We start from the raw sequence: 17541 nt of genomic DNA, 5'->3' as shown, positions 1-17541 counted from the left end.
ATCAGAATTCAACAAGTGATTTAATTCAATTCAATTCAATTTTATTTGTACATCACTTTTAACAATGGACATTGTCTAAAAGCAGCTTTACAGAACATAACAAACATAGTACAAAAATCCTAGATGTTCAAAATCATCCCCAGTTGTGGAGACTGTGGCAAGGAAAAACTCCCTTAGATGGTATGAGAAAGAAAGCTTGAGAGGAACCAGACTCAAAAGGGAACCCATCCTCATATGACTGCAGTAAGTAGCACTTCTTATCACAATGAGTTTTACTCTACTGGATATACAAGTGTTTTCTTTAGATCAGTCAACATGCAGGCGTATTCACTTGTCAAGAAGAAAACAGTTCTTGAATTTAAAACATTGTCTATAGAGTTTTGTGGAGGAAAATGCACATCTCTCATAACAATTGTACATCTGTATATTAATTGATCAAAAGAAAATGGTTGTATTCAGTATAATGCAATTCTCATAACAGTCAAAGAATATGCAGTTGTATTTAACACAACACACATAACTTTGTGTGGTTACTCACAACATTCATATCACCATTCTAAATTTACTAAAAATGTTTTTAATGAGATATGTGTGTTTCTATGAATAAGATGAACCAGTATATGAAGTACCTTGCAATGCTCTACTCACACCAGAGCTGTGGGGATTGTGCTGTTGTTACACTATAGAATGAAAAGAATTTGAACTTAAGACTTTTAAGACAGTCACATGGACTTGTCAGGCAGACCTTGTGTTTCCATGTAGGAATTACGAGTTTGTTTAAGGGCGGGGTTTAAATCGTTTGGCCAATCAAACAGCACCATATTCTTGGCGCTGCCCTTTCGCAGTCTAGGAAGTTTCACAAAAACAGTTGGTGTGTAATTTTTGAAGGATATCTTTCCTTGATATCTCGGCAGTAATGTAAGTCTGTGTCTCAAATTCAGTCTTTCTCATTGCTATTTATTTACTCGGTGTAGTTGTATTAAATGCACAGCACTAAAGAAATCGGGGTTACACTGATGTCAAATCGGCAAATCGTTTCCAAGAGAAATCCACAGTCAAGTATTCATTTTGGTACTCAGTTTTATTTTTTTATTTTACTGCTTTTCAATTGTAATGTGCATAAAAATGAAAAACCTATAAAAAAAAAAAAACTATATTTTTAAATGTATTAAATTAAAAAAAAATAGAATTAAAAAAATATTATAAAATAATTATCATTAAAAATATTTTAAAGGCACGTTTACAGGGATTCTCCATTTGCATTTTCTTTCTGAGCTGGAGAGGCGGAGCTTAAGCGCACGTTTTATGTATAGCTTGCAGTGCAGACACGAGTCAGAAGATCAGAGATATCAGTCGAGTTAACATGGATAACTTCATCACACGTGCTAAAAGGAGTTGTGGCGATGGTCCGTCGTCAGCACCATCAGCTAAAAAGTCTAAAATAAGAAAATATGATGAGAGCTATATTCAGTTTGGCTTTACAGTGGCTGGGACAGATGTTGAACCGCTGCCCCAATGTGTAATATGAGCAGATTTGCTGGCAAATGATAGCATGAAGCCATGCAGGTTAAAGAAACTAAACACCCACAACTCAAAGACAAACATTTTTCAAATTAAAGTTATCTTGCCTTACACAGCAGAAACACACCATCAGCAAACACACAACAGTGTCAAACAAGTGCCTAGAAGCGTCCTACGACATCTCATAACAGGTTGCTATGTTAGGAAAATCTCACACAATTGCCGAGGCGCTTATTTTACCTGCTGCTAAAGAGATATCTGCCAGGTCATGTTTGGTGAGACTCCCGCACAACAGATTGGTAACATCCCCCTTTCTAATGACACCATTCTGACATGGCAAATGACATTAAGGAGCAGTTGCTTGCTAACATCATGCAAAGCCAGTACTATGCACTGCAGCTCGATGAGACAACTGATGTTGCGGTTGCTAACCTATGTCAGATATATTACAAATGGCAACATTGAGGAAGACATTCTTTTCTGTCTGTCTCTTCCAGCGCATACAACTGGCGAAGCACTATTTGGTGTTTTGGATGAGTTTATACAGGTTGCAGGCATGTCATGGAGTAGCTGTGTTGGGATTTGCACAGATGGGGCGCGTTCCATGACTGGGAGGGTTAGCGGCCTGGTCACTCGTGTCCTGCAGTTAGCCCCATTAGCCAATTGGACCCACTGTATGATTCATCGCAAATCTCTTGCATCAAAGCAAATGCCCGAGTCTCTCGAATCTGTTTTAAAGCAGGCAGTGCAAATGGTCAATTTCATTAAAGCACGGCCATTAAATTCACGCTTGTTTTCCCTGCTTTGTCAGGAAATGGGAGCCGAACACGAGCACTGAGGTGCGCTGGCTCTCCAGAGGTCGGATTTTACATCGCCTCTACGAATTGCGAACAGAAGTGAAGGCGCTTCTAGTTGATGCAAAGTCCGACCTTGCATGTTACTTGGACGACCCTCTGTGGTTAGCATTGTTGTCATACATTATAGACATTTTTGAAAGGCTGAATGTGTTAAACATGTCGATGTAAGGGAGAAATGCAAACATTTTGCTTCATTCAGAAAAAATCAGTGCATTCGTTGGCAAGTTGGATCTTTGGCATGAATAAAAGTTGATGAATAAAAATGTTGAAATGTTTCCCAACTTCGCTGATTGTGTGCAAGACACAGGAATAGATATCTCCTCTTTGATCAGTACAGTCACTCAGCATGTTGATTGTCTGAAAAAACAATTTGTCCGTTATTTCAGTGAGGATTTCAGTTCGTTTGCTTGGGTCAGAGACCCCTTTAGCTGCCCAGGAAAAGATCTATCAATTGACATGGAAGAGCAGTTAGTTGAATTAAAGAGCGACACCAGACTGAGACATCTCTATAGCTCTTGCTCTCTGCCTTCATTTTGGTTGAGTGTGATGACTGAATATCCTCAGCTGTCTGACGCAGCAGTTAAATTACTGCTTCCATTTGCATCAACTTATTTGTGCGAGTCGGGGTTTTCAAAACTGATGGCAATAAAAAATAAATATCATCACGCTTCACGCTTCTTTGTAAAAATAAGCAAGCGCAGGTTTCCAACTAATTCACAGTAGCATGGTTAGCGAAACACACCCAAGTTCCAGTTGGCATATTACATCACATCACATTACATGTAATTAGTTTTATATTATTTAGAAACATTTTAGATAAATTAAGGGCGTGTTCCACTATTGTCCTTGTATATGTTTTAAAAGCAAAAAAAGAGACAAAAAAACAACTATCTATCTATCTATCTATCTATAATGGGGGGGGTGCCACATTACAGGACAGGTTTGGGGGGGGGATGTCAGTTGCAAAAGGTTGAGAACCACTGCTCTAGCATGATCATGATGACTATTTAGTTTCATTTACTTTCATTATAAAGCCTTTAATTCTACATCCGATTGTCTGCATGTAGAAGAAGCAGTATGGCTCGGCGAGTTGCTGTGATCGGAGGAGGAAGCTCTGGACTGACCTGCATTAAGTGTTGCTTGGATGAAGGTCTGGAGCCAGTGTGCTTCGAAAGCAGTGATGACATTGGAGGACTCTGGAGGTTTAAGGTTGGATGAAGCTTCAATGTCTATTATGTTTTAATGAATATATAAATATGTCCTACATTTAAGCATAAACTTAAAACATGCATGTGACTGAAAGATTAAGACACAGAAACCTTGTCTTCACATACTTTCCCCATCCAGGAGAATCCTGAGTCTGACAGGGCCAGCATCTATCATTCAGTGATCATCAACACCTCAAAGGAAATGATGTGTTTCAGCGATTTCCCCATTCCAGCTCATTTCCCAAACTACATGCACAATTCTTACATTATGGACTACTTTCACATGTATGCTGATCACTTCCAGCTCAGGCGCTATATCCGCTTGCAGGTCAGCAGGCAATTAGTGCAACTTTATTACTAACCTTCTCCAGCCATTTGATTAAATACTGTGTTAAACTTGGACCATAGTTTATGTTTCATTAACTGTTAATGTCTTACAGGTTATGTATATTGCACATGTTTTAAAGTCTGGAAAAGAAACTGCCCTTCTCTTACTGCAGATATGTGTATATGTTTCAGACGAAAGTACTTAATGTCAATCAAAGACCAGATTTTGCTCAGTCTGGTCAGTGGGACATTGAGACAGAAGACCAGGATGGGAAGAGAGAGAAACATGTGTTTGATGCTGTGTTTGTCTGCACCGGACACCACTGTCACCCTAATCTTCCTCTGAAAGATTTTCCAGGTACAGCATCAAAAGTCTTTAATGAGCAGTATTTGAAACATACATGAAGCCTCTGTAGCTTTAGATGAACAACAACATAATAAATGCCCTTTGGCATAGTAGATTGTGTTACTGTTTTAACAACTGCAGGTTATCAGTTGGCAAGGGCAATGTTAATATTGTTATATAATTGCTACAGTATCCACATTATACTAAACTGTGGAATTTGTTTATTTATTAATTGTGCAAATTGAAAAGGCTGGTTCAAATGTATGTGTATTTTAAGTTAATTTTTTTACAGGTCTACCTTAAGAGCAGAATAGCATCTTTTTCACTTGTGCTTGATTTAGGAATATATAGAATATGTAGATTAAGATATTTCTACTAAAAACTGCAAAATACTGGTGTGGGAATTAAAATATAAAACAGATTATCTGGTGTACCATGCCTTCATACATCTGGTCAAAAAGATCACATCAGCTATTTACCTCTTATCCCTACAATCTCCCCTTATTTTTTAGTCACTCATCTCGTAGCTATGATTTTTATGTGGCGCAGCCCAGTGTTACACCTCATTCCTCTCCTTCTTGCATGCTGTGCAGGGCTCGACTGTTTGCGATTCTTTGACATGGAAAAACATTTAAACAACTGAAATATCAAATAGGAGTGTAAGGACAGACAACTACAGCAGTCTTACAGCACCGAAAAGTTCATTGACACTCGTGCACAGACATCATGATGCGCACTCAGCGTCATGACAATTGGCAGCGTTTCACGTGGCTCTGATCTCAATCACTTTTACTTAAATGGGTTGCTTTAAAAGCTTTATTTGATAATTCACCTTTTTTTAAAAAAAACTTATCTATATCTCATTCGATATGCTTTTCAGTTTAATCAAGACAAATGATTTTTTTAATTTATAAAGCCGTATTGTTAAAAGTTTTGGGAAACATGACCCAAGCTTTCAGAAAAGTTACTGAACAGCTTTAGTCATCTGAAGGACAATTACCTCGAAAGGTTTACTGTCAAGCCTTGCTGGGATAATATTCTAACTTAATATTTCTGTTCAGTTAATTTACTCACTAATAACACTGACATTATGGGACCAGCATAGAGTAGCTGAGGAAAGTGGTCAATGAAAGAGGAAAGAGTGAGCTAAAGATATGGTTACAAAGTCCACGTGCAAATGTTTGCACTTGGATTTATCTTTAAACACCTGCCAACAATATTTAACAGGTGTATTCACCCCCATGTGTCATGTGTCTCTCTGTAACTATTCCTGTGTAGGATAAACGGTACAGAAAATGGATGGATTGATGCACCTCCAATACCAACAGTATTAAAAGAAAGCCTGAAAATCTTATTCATATCATTTTCATGCCTCTTACTGCTATTAATTGTCTGTGTGTCTCACAGTTGGCATAGTCCTGACATGAGTAACTCATGGGAGTCATATGCAGAAGTGAACAATTGAGCAACGTCAGCAAATACTGTTTCTTCACATGGTGTATTAGGCATTAAATAAAAAACAGATTTAAATACATTTAGATATTGTTATTAAAAATCTTTACTTCAGGTATAAACACTTTCAAGGGGAAATACTTCCACAGTCGCGACTATAAGACTGCAGATGAATGGCGGAACAAGAGAGTGGTTGTGATTGGAATTGGTAATTCAGGAGGCGACATTGCTGTGGAGCTCAGCAGGGTGACCAGACAGGTGGGTAAAACACTTCTACAGTGTCCTTCAATGGAAATAACAAATTCAAATTCAAGTTTTATTTGTCGCATACATAATTGTACTCAGTATGATATACAGTGAAATGCTTACACGACTGTTTTGTCCCTTGAAAAGGAAAAAGGAATAAGGACAGGAAAAAGAAAAAGATAAAATATAAAAACTAAAATTTTTACAGTAGGTAAAATAAAATATAAATAGAATAAGGTAAAGTATAATATGTACAGTATATAGAATATATGTATATAGAATAGGTATATAGAATATAGAATATGTTTAAAAATGTAAAATGTAAACAACTGTAATAAATAACAAAACTATGTAAAGTTTGTGCAATGTGCAGAGAGTAGCAGTACGGGATGGTCCTGGAGTGAAATGAGATGATTTCAGCAGTGTTATTGTCCATCTTTAAAGTGTAGGACATCTTTAAAGTCTTCCTGGCCTTGGTCCAGCAACGCTAGTTGTAAATTGAGTGCAGGTAAGGGTGCTTTGTACGGATGATGCGCTCAGCTGATCGCACCACCCTCTGAAGAGCTTGTCTGTCCTGCATGGAGCTGTTCCCAAACCAGGTTGTGATGTTTCCTGTCAGGATGCTCTCTATAGTGCAGGAGTAAAAGTTCCTAAGCACTTTAGCGGGTAGTTTAAAGTCTCTCAAGCATCTGAGGTGGAAGAGATGCTGCCAGGCCTTTTTCACCACAGTGTTGATGTGACTGAACCATGACAGGTCCTGCATGATGTGAACACCGAAGTATCTGAAGCTGTCCACTCTCTCCACTGGGCTCTTGTTGATCACAGGGGTCTGGTAGTTCCTCTCCTGCTTTTTGCTGAAGTCCACTACCAGCTCCTTAGTCTTGCTGATGTTAAGGAGGAGGTTGTTCCTCTGGCACCAGTTCTCCAGATTCCTAATCTCCTCCAGGTAGGCCATCTCATTGTTGTCGAAGATTAGTTTGACCACAACGGTGTCATCAGCAAACTTGATGATGGTGGTGGAGTTGGTAGTGGCCATGCAGTCATATGTGTACAATAAGTACAGCAGGGGGCTCAGAACACAACCCTGGGGGGCTCCAGTACTGAGGGTGAGGGAGGTTGAGACATGTCTGCCCATCCTTGCTGCCTGTGGTCTGCCAGTTAGGAAATTGGAGATCCACTGACACAGAGATGGGCTGAGTCCCAGGTGCTCCAGCTTGGTGGTGAGTGTGGAGGGGATTATAGTGTTCAACATTGAACTGTAGTCGACAAACAGCATTCTAACATAATTCCCCTTTCTAGTGTCCAGGTGAGTGAGTGATGTGTGAAGGAGGTGAGAAATGGCATCATCTGTTGAGCGGTTCGGCCGGTAAGCAAACTGTAGTGGATCCAGTGTGTCTGGTAGTGAAGAGATGATGAAATCTCTGACCAGCTGCTCAAAGCACTTCATCACTACTGAGGTCAGTGCTACAGGGTGGTAGTCGTTGAGGGATACAGGATGGAGTTTCTTTGGGACAGGAACAATGATGGATTTTTTGAAATATGTGGGGAGTACCGACTAGGTTAAGGAGAGGTTGAATATATCTGTGAACATGGGTGCACACGGGTGCGGCAAATGCAGCATCTGAATCCTGAAAAGCCTACCTACAGTACTATTGCTAAAAATAAAAGTCAGAATACAATGACTTATTTTTAGCAATAGTACTGTAGGTAGGCTTTTCTGGCAGACTTCATGGAGGCTTATTGGCTGAGCTGCATAGTTAATAAAATAAAGGACAGTGTTTGTAATTGCCTATGTAATTCACTGGGAAAATGCTGGCTAAAGGAAAAATGGTGAGTGCTAGTGGCATTCACATGTGACGTTTTATTTAATTTATTCTAAAATTTGCAAACCAATTGAGTGACAGTGAAACAATGAAGTCAGAGCACATGTAGTTCTGTTCAGTATTTCTGTAGACATCTACAGTGGTCTAAATAATTAATCCTGTCTACATATTCAGGTTTTCCTGAGCACTCGGAGAGGCTCCTGGATCCTGAATCGTGTAGGAACAAAAGGCATTCCAATAGATATGATTTTTACCAGGGCATTTCAATTGCCCATGGGTATTCTGCCCTTTGGGTTCTTATGCAACATAGGAGAGAAGAGGATCAATGAGAGATTTAACCATGAAATGTATGGGCTGAAGCCGAAACACAGGTACATTGACAAATCACTTTAAATGCTTACATTTTATTTGCATTTCATAATAGTGTTACACCATTTGCAGTTCATTAAATTTAGAAGAAGGAAAAGCCTTTATTATCGCCACACATACATTACAGCACAGTGGAATTCTTCCTTCACATATCCCAGCTTGAGGAAGTTGGGGTCAGAGCACAGGGGCAGCTATGATGCAACACCCCTGGAGCAGAGAGGGTTAAGGGCCTTGCTCAATTGCCCAATGTTGGCAGCTTGGCAGTGCTGGGGCTTAAACCCTGACCTTCCAATCAGCAACTCGAGCCTTAATCACTTGATCTACCATTGCCCCCAACAAATGGCACTGGAGACATAAATTTAAACATGGCTCCTTTGTTAAACAGCACTTTTCTATCCTGTTTTGCTAAACCCATTGTGTACAGTTAATACCTGATCATTTCTGAGCTATTATACTATAAAATTAGGCATTTCTTGAATGTCTATGGATGGATGTCCTACAGAGTTAACTAAGCACATTTCCTTGTCACATTCTTACAGATTGCTCAGCCAGCACCCTACGGTAAATGATGATCTGCCAAATCGACTCATTTCTGGCACCATCAAGGTGAAGCCAAATGTGGGTGAATTCCGTGGCTCCAGTGTCATCTTTGAGGATGGGACCATTGAGGACGACATTGACCTGGTGGTGTTTGCCACAGGCTACACTTTCTCTTTTCCCTTCCTGCAAAGCCGTGTGGTCTCAGTCACAGAGAACAAGGCACAGCTCTACAAGTATATGTTCCCTCCATGCCTTGAAAAATCCACTCTGGCCATCATTGGCCTCATCCAACCTTTGGGAGCCATCATGCCCATCTCTGAGATGCAGGCTCGCTGGGCCACGCGTGTCTTCAAAGGTAAGCATGTTTCCTGGGCATTATCTTGCAGGGCATTCACTTTTCTGTAATCATCATGGTGTTTTTTAGCTTTTTATGAATGTGCCTTTTTTATAGACAGAACTTTTTTTCTTGACCATCTGACATGTACCCAGAAACGCTAGCTATATGAATGTTTTTTTTAATGTTGCAATACAGGGACTTGTAAGCTTCCATCAACAAGCAACATGCTGAAAGACATTAAAGCGAAGGGAGACAGTATGGCAAAGAGGTAATATCCAATTTGTCTGCGGAAAACTCTCTTGAAATAAAAGGATTAATTAAAGACATTATTTTTAAAGAGGATTTATAGAGTACTGAGGATAATATGGTACTCTGTCTTTTCTTATTTAGGTATGTAACCTCCCAGAGACATACCATCCAGGTAGATTACCTCCCCTACATGGATGAGCTGGCCACACAAATAGGTGTGCGTCCCAACCTCCTGTGGCTGTTCCTGAGTGATCCTGTTTTGTGGTTTAGAGTTTTGTTCGGTCCCAGCACACCTTACCAGTTTCGGCTATTTGGGCCGGGTCAGTGGGCCGGGGCTCGTCAGGCCATCCTCACCCAGTGGGAGCGTGTAACCCAGCCATTCAAGACACGCTGTGTCCCTATGCAGGAGTCACATCACTCCCATCTTCCTCTCCTCCTGTCTGTGTCTGCTGCTGCTCTACTGTCGACTGTCTACTTTACCAGGTCCAACATGCCTAGTTTCCTCCCAGACATCACGTCCTTCCTGGAGAGGCTACAATCTTACCTGCCTCTACCTATGTTGAGGCAGTGATCACTAATGCAGTGATTTATTTCAAAACAGCTCATAGAGTGGTTTATTCCTGCAGGCATCATACATGCAGAAGGGGTAAAAAAAAAAAAAAAAAAAAATATATATATATATATATATATAATAAAAAACTGTATATATATAATAAAAACTGACTAACCCTTTATGAGTAAGAAAGTGAAATTGTTTTTAACAGTTCTAAAGTTTTAAAGCCTCATCATGAGATACATGATTCTCACTCTAAATATCTACATACACACATTCCACTCGATTAGAGACTTGTGTCTTTGACTGCAAATAACAATCGCCATGACCGCCTGCCTAATATTGTGTTGGTCCCCTTTTGCTGCCAAAACAGCCCTGACCATGAAAAGGCATAAACTTCACTAGATCCCTAAAGGTGTCAAAATTTTAAATATGTGGCTATAGCTATAGAGAGCAATACAATAATTAGTGTCTGCAGGCAACAGGGAAGCATGCTGGATGTTCCTTGCGAGTTTGGGCCTGCATTTCTGCAAATGAAGCTGGAGATTTGGTCAGGATTAATGGGAATATACAAACTTGAGAAATACAGGCAGAATACTTATCCAGAATGCAGTACCATCAAGGTGGTGTCTGATTGGCCCCAAATTTATTCTGCAGCTGGACGACAACCCCAAACATAAAGCCACTGTCATCAAGAACTATCTTCTGAAGAACAAGGAATCCTGGAAGAGATGTTTCAGCCTCCACAGAGCCCTGATCTCAACAACTTGCCTAAACCTTTTGCGCAGTATAGTATATAGTATAGTGTATATATAGCCCACTTTATTAGGAACACTTGACAACTAATAAGACCATCATTGTGGAAGCAGCACAAAGCATGGAACCTGAAGCTTCAATATTTGAATAAATATATAAACCTGAGCATGAACTTAAAAACCTGCATGTGATTGTAGGACTGATTAACTGACTCTCACAGTAAAGTGTATTTGCATGTTCTGAAATGAATGACAGATACTTTCTCATCACGTTTCTTCCCCTCCAGGAGAATACGAGGAGATACGAATTATAAATTGTTTAATACGAATTATAAATCGTTAAATTTGTTGGTGTCAAAAAATATATGCAGCAAAAAATGTCAAATTTTTAAAAGTGATATGTGAGTGTGTTGGTTATACATGTGAAATGATAATGTGTATTTTCTAAAATATATACAGTAATGACTGCAATACATTTTTGTTCCTTTGGGTAGGAGAGTGTCTTGTAGAAATGCACTAAACATAAGAGCTAAGGGCTTTTGCATTACAATATCTCAAATGTTGTGTTAATGTGGGTGAGTAAAGGTTAGATTGGATAAACATTTGCACATATATTGCGTATTTATTTTTCAAACCTAACTTTCACTTGATAAGTGACTGCATTTGAGTTATATATTTACTACTGATGATACAAATTGTACAATCCATGCAGCTTTGATGTGAGCAGTTTTTCAGTTACATTTCCATTTTAGATAAAAATAAAAAATATGCTGATGTGTGAACATTGTTTCAATTTACAAGGTTATTTGTGTCTTATTTGCTAAAAAAAAATTCAACAATTCTGATCAGCCAGGCAAATAGTATTCTCTCTCTCTCTCTCTCTCTCTCTCTCTCTCTCTTTCTCTCTCTCTCTCCCTCTCTCTGTATTGTCCCTTTTTTATAAAAGAACACAACACACAAATTTCTATGAATATGATTTAAAATAAATGTTGTGTTTACATGTGAGTGGGTGTTATAAACTGATTTACTGACATCATACCTTGCACTGAGTTTTGGGCTCTCACACTGCTGATTAAATTATGTATGTTTCAGCTTGAACAGGAAACACTTTACTGTTAAAACACAGTAAAACTATGTAGTAATATGATTAATGTGCTAAGTGCTGATTTATCTAACTCCAAAAAGTTGGGGTTTTTTCTCCCAAAACGTCTCTACTTTTTAGTCCTGCAGTTTTTGAGATAACCAAACTGGAGCAATGCCAAATTGTTCAGTCTTTTTGGAAAAGGTGAGTGTGTATACAGTGTTTTGATCCGATTCCCATTTGAGGTGTGTTTTTTTCCATGGGCATGAATGGAAATAGACATACCAAAGACGTGAAACGGAGGAGGAACCTCTGGCTTGACCTGCATAAAGTGCTGTTTGGATGGCCAGTGTGCTTTGAGAGCAGCGATGACATTGTTTAAGGTGGAAAATTAAAGTTAGAAATTACAGAAGCAATGAGGCAATAGAGTTGTTACTAGGTTTTAAGAATACCTTACAGTAAAGGCATTTGCAAATCAAATGCAAAGCTGGGTTTTGGCATAAGGAACATAAACCCACTAATAATATTAAACCTGCCTCTGACAGGTTAAGTGAATAACATTGATTATATCATAACAATGGCATCACAGGGTGAGATATATTAGGCAGCAAGTGAACAATTAGTTCTCAAAGTGTAAGGATCTGAGCAACTTTGACAATGGCCAAATTGTGATGGTTAGATGACTAAGCCAAAGCATCTACAAGCAGATTTTGTATCATGTTCCTGTATTGCAGTGGTTAGTACCTACTAAAAGTGGTCCAAAGATGGACAACCAATTACAGATAAAGTGGTGAATAAATAATTTTTGTGTCATTTGTAATCTATAATTCACTAAAACATCCCCCAAAACCTTTTTATGTGGAAATATAACATATACAATATAACATGTATCAGAACATTGACATTAAATGTTTGGTCAAATTCAATGGGGTCAGACAGTGATCCAATCATAGTGAGGTATCGTGGGCCTGCTTGCCAGGGTTGGTCTCAGCTATGGCCTTGGTATAGGGCACGGGAGGCTACAACATCTGCCTTGACAAGGAACACGGCTTAGTTTAGCACCATAGGCCACCTGGTGAGAGCTCAGCACTGCAGAAGGCCACCCTATCTGCCTTGTTGTGGAAGGGTCTTGGAGCTGTGGGCTGAAGGCCACCTCATCAGCCTCTGTGGAAAGCTCTGCACTGGAGGCCACCCTATTGGCCTCACCATATAACAGAGCTTGGAGCTTAGCACCAAAGGCCTCTCTGTCAGCCTCTGGAGAGAGAACAGTGCTGGAGGAGGCTGCCCCATCATCCTCCTGGCAGAGCTCTGCTCTGAAGACTACCCTGTTGGACTAATCATGAAACAGGGCTTGGAGTGCAGAGCTGGAGGCCACGCTATAGGCGTCATTGTGGAACAGGCCATGGGACTCTGTGCTGAAGACTGCCCCATCAGCGCCAGAATCCACCCTACTGGCCTCCACAGGGAGCTCAAGAGTGAGGGTTCCATGTTTGACCGCCGGCTGTAGCTTAGAGTCAAAGGCTACCAGGTTTACCTCAAAATACCTGGTGGCATAAGGTTGGCTCTTGCCAGTCATTCATCAAGCAAACTTTTCCACCTTCAGCAGGAAGGGGTTTCCCATGGCAGCAAGGATCTCTGCCCATCATATGGCTCATCCCCTCAGGTGGGACAACAGGAACCCCAGTCACTGTTCTTGGGCTTGGGGTGTATTATGGTCTAGCAATAGAACTGGGCTTGAAGCATGAACCGAAGGAGCAGATCCTTATTACTCCAGGAGTCAGGCGGGATTTCCAGGAGTCAGACATTCATTATGGTACGGCACCACTCTCACCAGCCTGCTGCTTTCATGTTTAGGTAAAGTATTTGTCAGATGATTACAGGGACAGAAGCAGGCTGATGTTCAAAGTCAGGAATACAGAAAAAGTCAAACACCAGAATATTTCTCACAGACTGGTTAAACAAAGGGCAACAGCTCAGTGCAGACTGGGACATGGCTCATATACTATGCAACAAGAACAACACAGGCAAGGATTTCAACATGTACAGGAATCAAGAACGAAACTGAAAAAGGGGGGCTTAATCATGAAACTTGAGGGAAAGAGGAATGACAAGAAAGGGGCGGAGACAGGAGGTGAATCAAAACAAAAACACATGCTACATAAACAAAGAACAAAGCAGAAAAGAAATGAAAAAGAAATGAAATAGAGCACTGTACTACTGTGTGACGCCACACATACTGCAGAGCTTGGCTCACAGCGCAAGGGGGAGATCTGTAAGACTATTGAATCTAGAATGCTTACAAACACTGTTCTCAGAAGGTCTTGCAGATTATCTAAATGAAAAAGTCTACAGCGATTAATGCTTTGTCTAAAAAACAAACAGGTTTGAGACTAAATCCACAAAGTCACAAAGAAATTCAGAACATAGACTGGGGGGTATGTTAATAATTATTAGTGTGATTAACTGAAATATAACCTATGCTAAGAACTGGTCATAGAAGAAGCTAAAATATCTCCAGCCTTTCTGTTGTACACTACATCAAGTGGCAGACTTACCACATCTGTACTAAAATAAGTATTCATTTAAAGTCATTGCTATCCACTAGTTCTACATTAGTGTTGCTGTGTTTCTTTGCATTTGCAGGAGACCCCAGAGGCTGAACGCTCCAGCATATACCAGTCACTGGTTGTAAATACCTCAAAAGGGATGATGTGCTTTAGTGATTTCCCCATGCCAGCACACTATCCGAACTACATGCACCACTCCATGATGCTGAAATATTTACAGCTGTATGCCGAGCATTTTGACCTGCTCAAGTACCTTCATTTCCAGGTTATCATTAGTTATTTCTTCGTTTCGATTTTTATATTTTGATGTTAATATGCATATGCAGAAGCTAATGTTTGTTTGACTTCTCTGACACAGGTCAGTGGGAGGTGGTAACTGAGAACAGAGATGGACAAAAAGGAACACAGGTGTTTGATGCGGTACTTGTGTGTTCGGGGAGTTTCACACACCCTGTTACACCCCTCTCAGCATTTCCTGGTATAATCATGCTACCACTCTTCATACTTAAAAAGCACTTAGACATCAAATTCAGTCTCATTTTGATCCTTTTCTATTCTTCTTTATCCTTTTTTTCTGCTTTAGGAATAGACACATTTCCTGGGAAGTGTTCTCACAGTTGGGAATATAAGGATCCACATTCATTCCATGGGAAGAAGGTAGTGGTTATTGGCACTGGTGACTCGAGTGGAGACATTGCTGTGGAGATCAGCAGAGTGGCAGAGAAAGTAAGCACACTCTGATCAACACACACTCCTGTAGATTCCTGCTTTTCCGGAAACTGGTTAAAACTATCCAAAAACAAAATGATTTTGTTTAAATGAAAATGTCTATTTGAACAGCCACCCAGAAAACAGCCGTCTTTTCCTTCATAATATACTATTCCCTGCGTTAATTCTATTAATGACTAATGTTAGGTAATCCCTGATGAGCCAAAACATTAAGTCATCCAAAGATGTAACAAGAAAGTTACACTGAACATCATCTCGAAATAGCTGTGTATGCAAAGGCCTGGAATAAATTAAATTGAAGGCAAAAATTTGGTTCTCATGTCCTTTTGGATGTGGGATAATAGCCATAAAGACTCTGATAAGTGCAAACCATTATGGCCAGACAAATGGGCTGGAGCATCTCTAAAATTGCAAGTGTTTCTGGTCAGTAGTGGTGAGTACCTTCTGACAAGGAGGAACAATCTACAAACCGGGCCCAGGGAGCCCGCATCAGTTCAAAAAGGCAACAAAGGCTATCCAGACTGGTCCACACTAAAAAAAACACTGCAGTCATAGAAATGTTTTAGTGAGTTAGGTGGCCCAATCTGTGTCCCATTTTCTTCCACATTGGACATCCCCATTTACCTGGGGAAGTGATGGCACCAGTATACACTATGAGATGGAAACAAGCTGAAGGAGGCAGTATGATGGTCAGAGCAATGCTTTGATGGGAAACTCCAGGCCTTCTTGTGGTCCAGGCCTTCATCTGAATGTCATGTGGTAGATAATCAGCATGTTCCTCTTGTCTTGTCTCATCTGTTTACATTCAGAAGTGTGTTAGGGATTTTTTATATTGTACCTACAAATGCAACCATACAAGATCTAATTGAACATTTTGTTTCCTGTATATTTTTCACAAAGACTTTTCTGAGCGTGCGTGAAGGAGCATGGGTTGTGGGCCGCATGTCTGCTGGTGGTCTGCCTTTGGACATGAACATAGTTACACATCTGAACGCCCTTCTGCTGCAAGTGTTTCCTCCTGCTTTGCTCAACTGGGCAGTGGAGAGATCTTACAATCAGAAATATAACCACAGGCTGTATGGACTGCAGCCCAGACACAGGTACAGTGGAACAAAACAGCACGTCACTACAACTCACAAATGATTAAGTAAATATTCCTTCAGGCATCTTGCTCATCTATTCTCTTGTAGGATACTCAGCCAGCGTCCCGTCATTAATGATGACCTACCAGGACACATCCTTCAAGGGGTTCTGCAGGTTACACCAAACGTGCGAGAGTTCAGAGGCTCGACTGTTGTATTTGATAACGAGGCAGTCGAAGAAGGGATAGATGCAGTTGTTTTCTGTACAGGATACAAGGCAAGCTTCCCATTCTTACTCCCCTCACAGAACAGCGACCCTGTGGGGAAAGTGAGCCTCTATAAAAGAGTCTTCCCTCTATCCCTAGAACGCCCCACACTTGCCTTTATAGGATTAATCAACGCAAAAGGACCTCTAATGCCTGTAATGGAAATGCAGGCACGATGGGCCACTCGAGTCTTTGCAGGTATTACAGAGCAGGAGAAAAAAGATGCCAATATTCTTACAAAATCAACTTAAATTGGGGCAGATGCATTATAAATCATCTCAGCCTTTAGCATAGTTATCTGTGAATATAGTCATGTAGCTGCTTCTTATTGTTTGGTAATGTTCCTACTTACTGTTTGGAAACAAGAACAATGACTTATGGAGGTAATTTAGTAATTAATAAATTAGTTGTTACATTGTTAGTCATACATTGTTATATTTATTATGTTGTGAGCTATGTAAGTGAAGTAGCCTGTTTGTGACTCCTGAATCTTTGGAAAAAAGATAAAAGATCTTAAAACATGTTATATTTTTTTCTTGGGGTTTTTTTTATTATTTTTTTTTTATTTTATTATTTTTTTATGGGTGATTCTCACGAAACCACTGAAACACCACGGCACTAATGATTTTAAATTAAAAAAAAGTGTAATTTAGTAATATAAAAAAGCATCAGAATAAAGACAATACTGTTCTCTACCTTGCACAATGTGTAATTTCAACATGAGAATGAATTATTTTTCTATTTTACTGCATTTTCTGCAACCGCAACGTGTCCGGCTGTGTCTGAATGTGTGTTATGAATTAATTTAAACAAATTAACATAAAAAAAATTTAGAAAAAAAATAAATGGATGTTCTACTAGATTATTCTAGATGACAGAATTTTTTTTTTCATGTTCATGTATAATAATAATGAAAAAAAGTAGGAAAATGATGTGTCCATGCCTGATGTTCTCATCCTCCGAAACACTTTTTAAGGACTGTTTAAACACACAGACAGAACGTAAATAGAGTTTGATTATGAGTGATGGAGCACATGGGACAGTTACTTCAAGACAGTGACCAGGTAAGATCATCTTTTTATATTTTTCCAGTTAAATGATAAATATCCTATCGTCAGAATGTTAACATGACTTTTTGATTATCATTACCGAAACAGGAAGTTTTCTACATTTCGAAAACTTTTAGATTTACAATTTTTTTTTATGAAAATGTACTTTACTGAGGTCTTATTA

At 39.6% G+C, this 17541-nt stretch overlaps 2 protein-coding genes across 3 annotated transcripts in view; both read left to right on the top strand.

Moving 5' to 3' along the window:
• LOC131345578 (flavin-containing monooxygenase 5-like) overlaps window positions 1-16559 on the top strand; it is a 28999-nt gene extending 12440 nt beyond the window's left edge. The window contains exons 4-8 of the mRNA XM_058378516.1: window positions 14308-14524; window positions 14575-14709; window positions 14815-14957; window positions 15861-16060; window positions 16151-16559. Coding sequence (XP_058234499.1) covers window positions 14308-14524; window positions 14575-14709; window positions 14815-14957; window positions 15861-16060; window positions 16151-16559 — 1104 coding nt within the window. The remainder of the gene's footprint in view (window positions 1-14307; window positions 14525-14574; window positions 14710-14814; window positions 14958-15860; window positions 16061-16150) is intronic.
• LOC131346135 (flavin-containing monooxygenase 5-like) lies at window positions 797-11436 on the top strand. 2 transcript variants are annotated; one of them, XM_058379497.1, is made up of 9 exons: window positions 797-918; window positions 3446-3587; window positions 3726-3914; window positions 4106-4271; window positions 5827-5969; window positions 7955-8151; window positions 8689-9044; window positions 9222-9294; window positions 9417-11434. In XM_058379497.1, the coding sequence occupies exons 2-9, from the start codon at window positions 3456-3458 to the stop codon at window positions 9844-9846; spliced, it is 1686 nt and encodes a 561-aa protein (XP_058235480.1). In that variant the 5' UTR covers window positions 797-918; window positions 3446-3455; the 3' UTR covers window positions 9847-11434. The 2 variants fall into 2 exon arrangements, with proteins under 2 accessions (XP_058235480.1, XP_058235481.1); XM_058379498.1 differs by lacking the exon at window positions 797-918 and adding an exon at window positions 935-1071 and having other exon boundaries at window positions 9417-11436.
• Window positions 16560-17541: the final 982 nt, after the last annotated feature.

The sequence above is a fragment of the Hemibagrus wyckioides genome, linkage group LG25 (genome assembly GCF_019097595.1).
Source record: "Hemibagrus wyckioides isolate EC202008001 linkage group LG25, SWU_Hwy_1.0, whole genome shotgun sequence".
NCBI classification, from domain to species: Eukaryota; Metazoa; Chordata; class Actinopteri; order Siluriformes; family Bagridae; genus Hemibagrus; species Hemibagrus wyckioides.
This window is presented reverse-complemented; position numbering and strand designations above follow the sequence as displayed.

What these genes read in the sequence shown, in the direction of transcription:
- LOC131346135 (XM_058379498.1), top strand. Translation starts at nt 3,456, where the DNA reads ATGGCTCGGCGAGTTGCTGTGATCGGAGGAGGAAGCTCTGGACTGACC. An exon ending in TCCTCTGAAAGATTTTCCAG is followed by an intron (nt 4,272 to 5,826) that starts GTACAGCATCAA and finishes TCTTTACTTCAG; the next exon opens with GTATAAACACTTTCAAGGGG. An exon ending in GGAGACAGTATGGCAAAGAG is followed by an intron (nt 9,295 to 9,416) that starts GTAATATCCAAT and finishes TTTCTTATTTAG; the next exon opens with GTATGTAACCTCCCAGAGAC.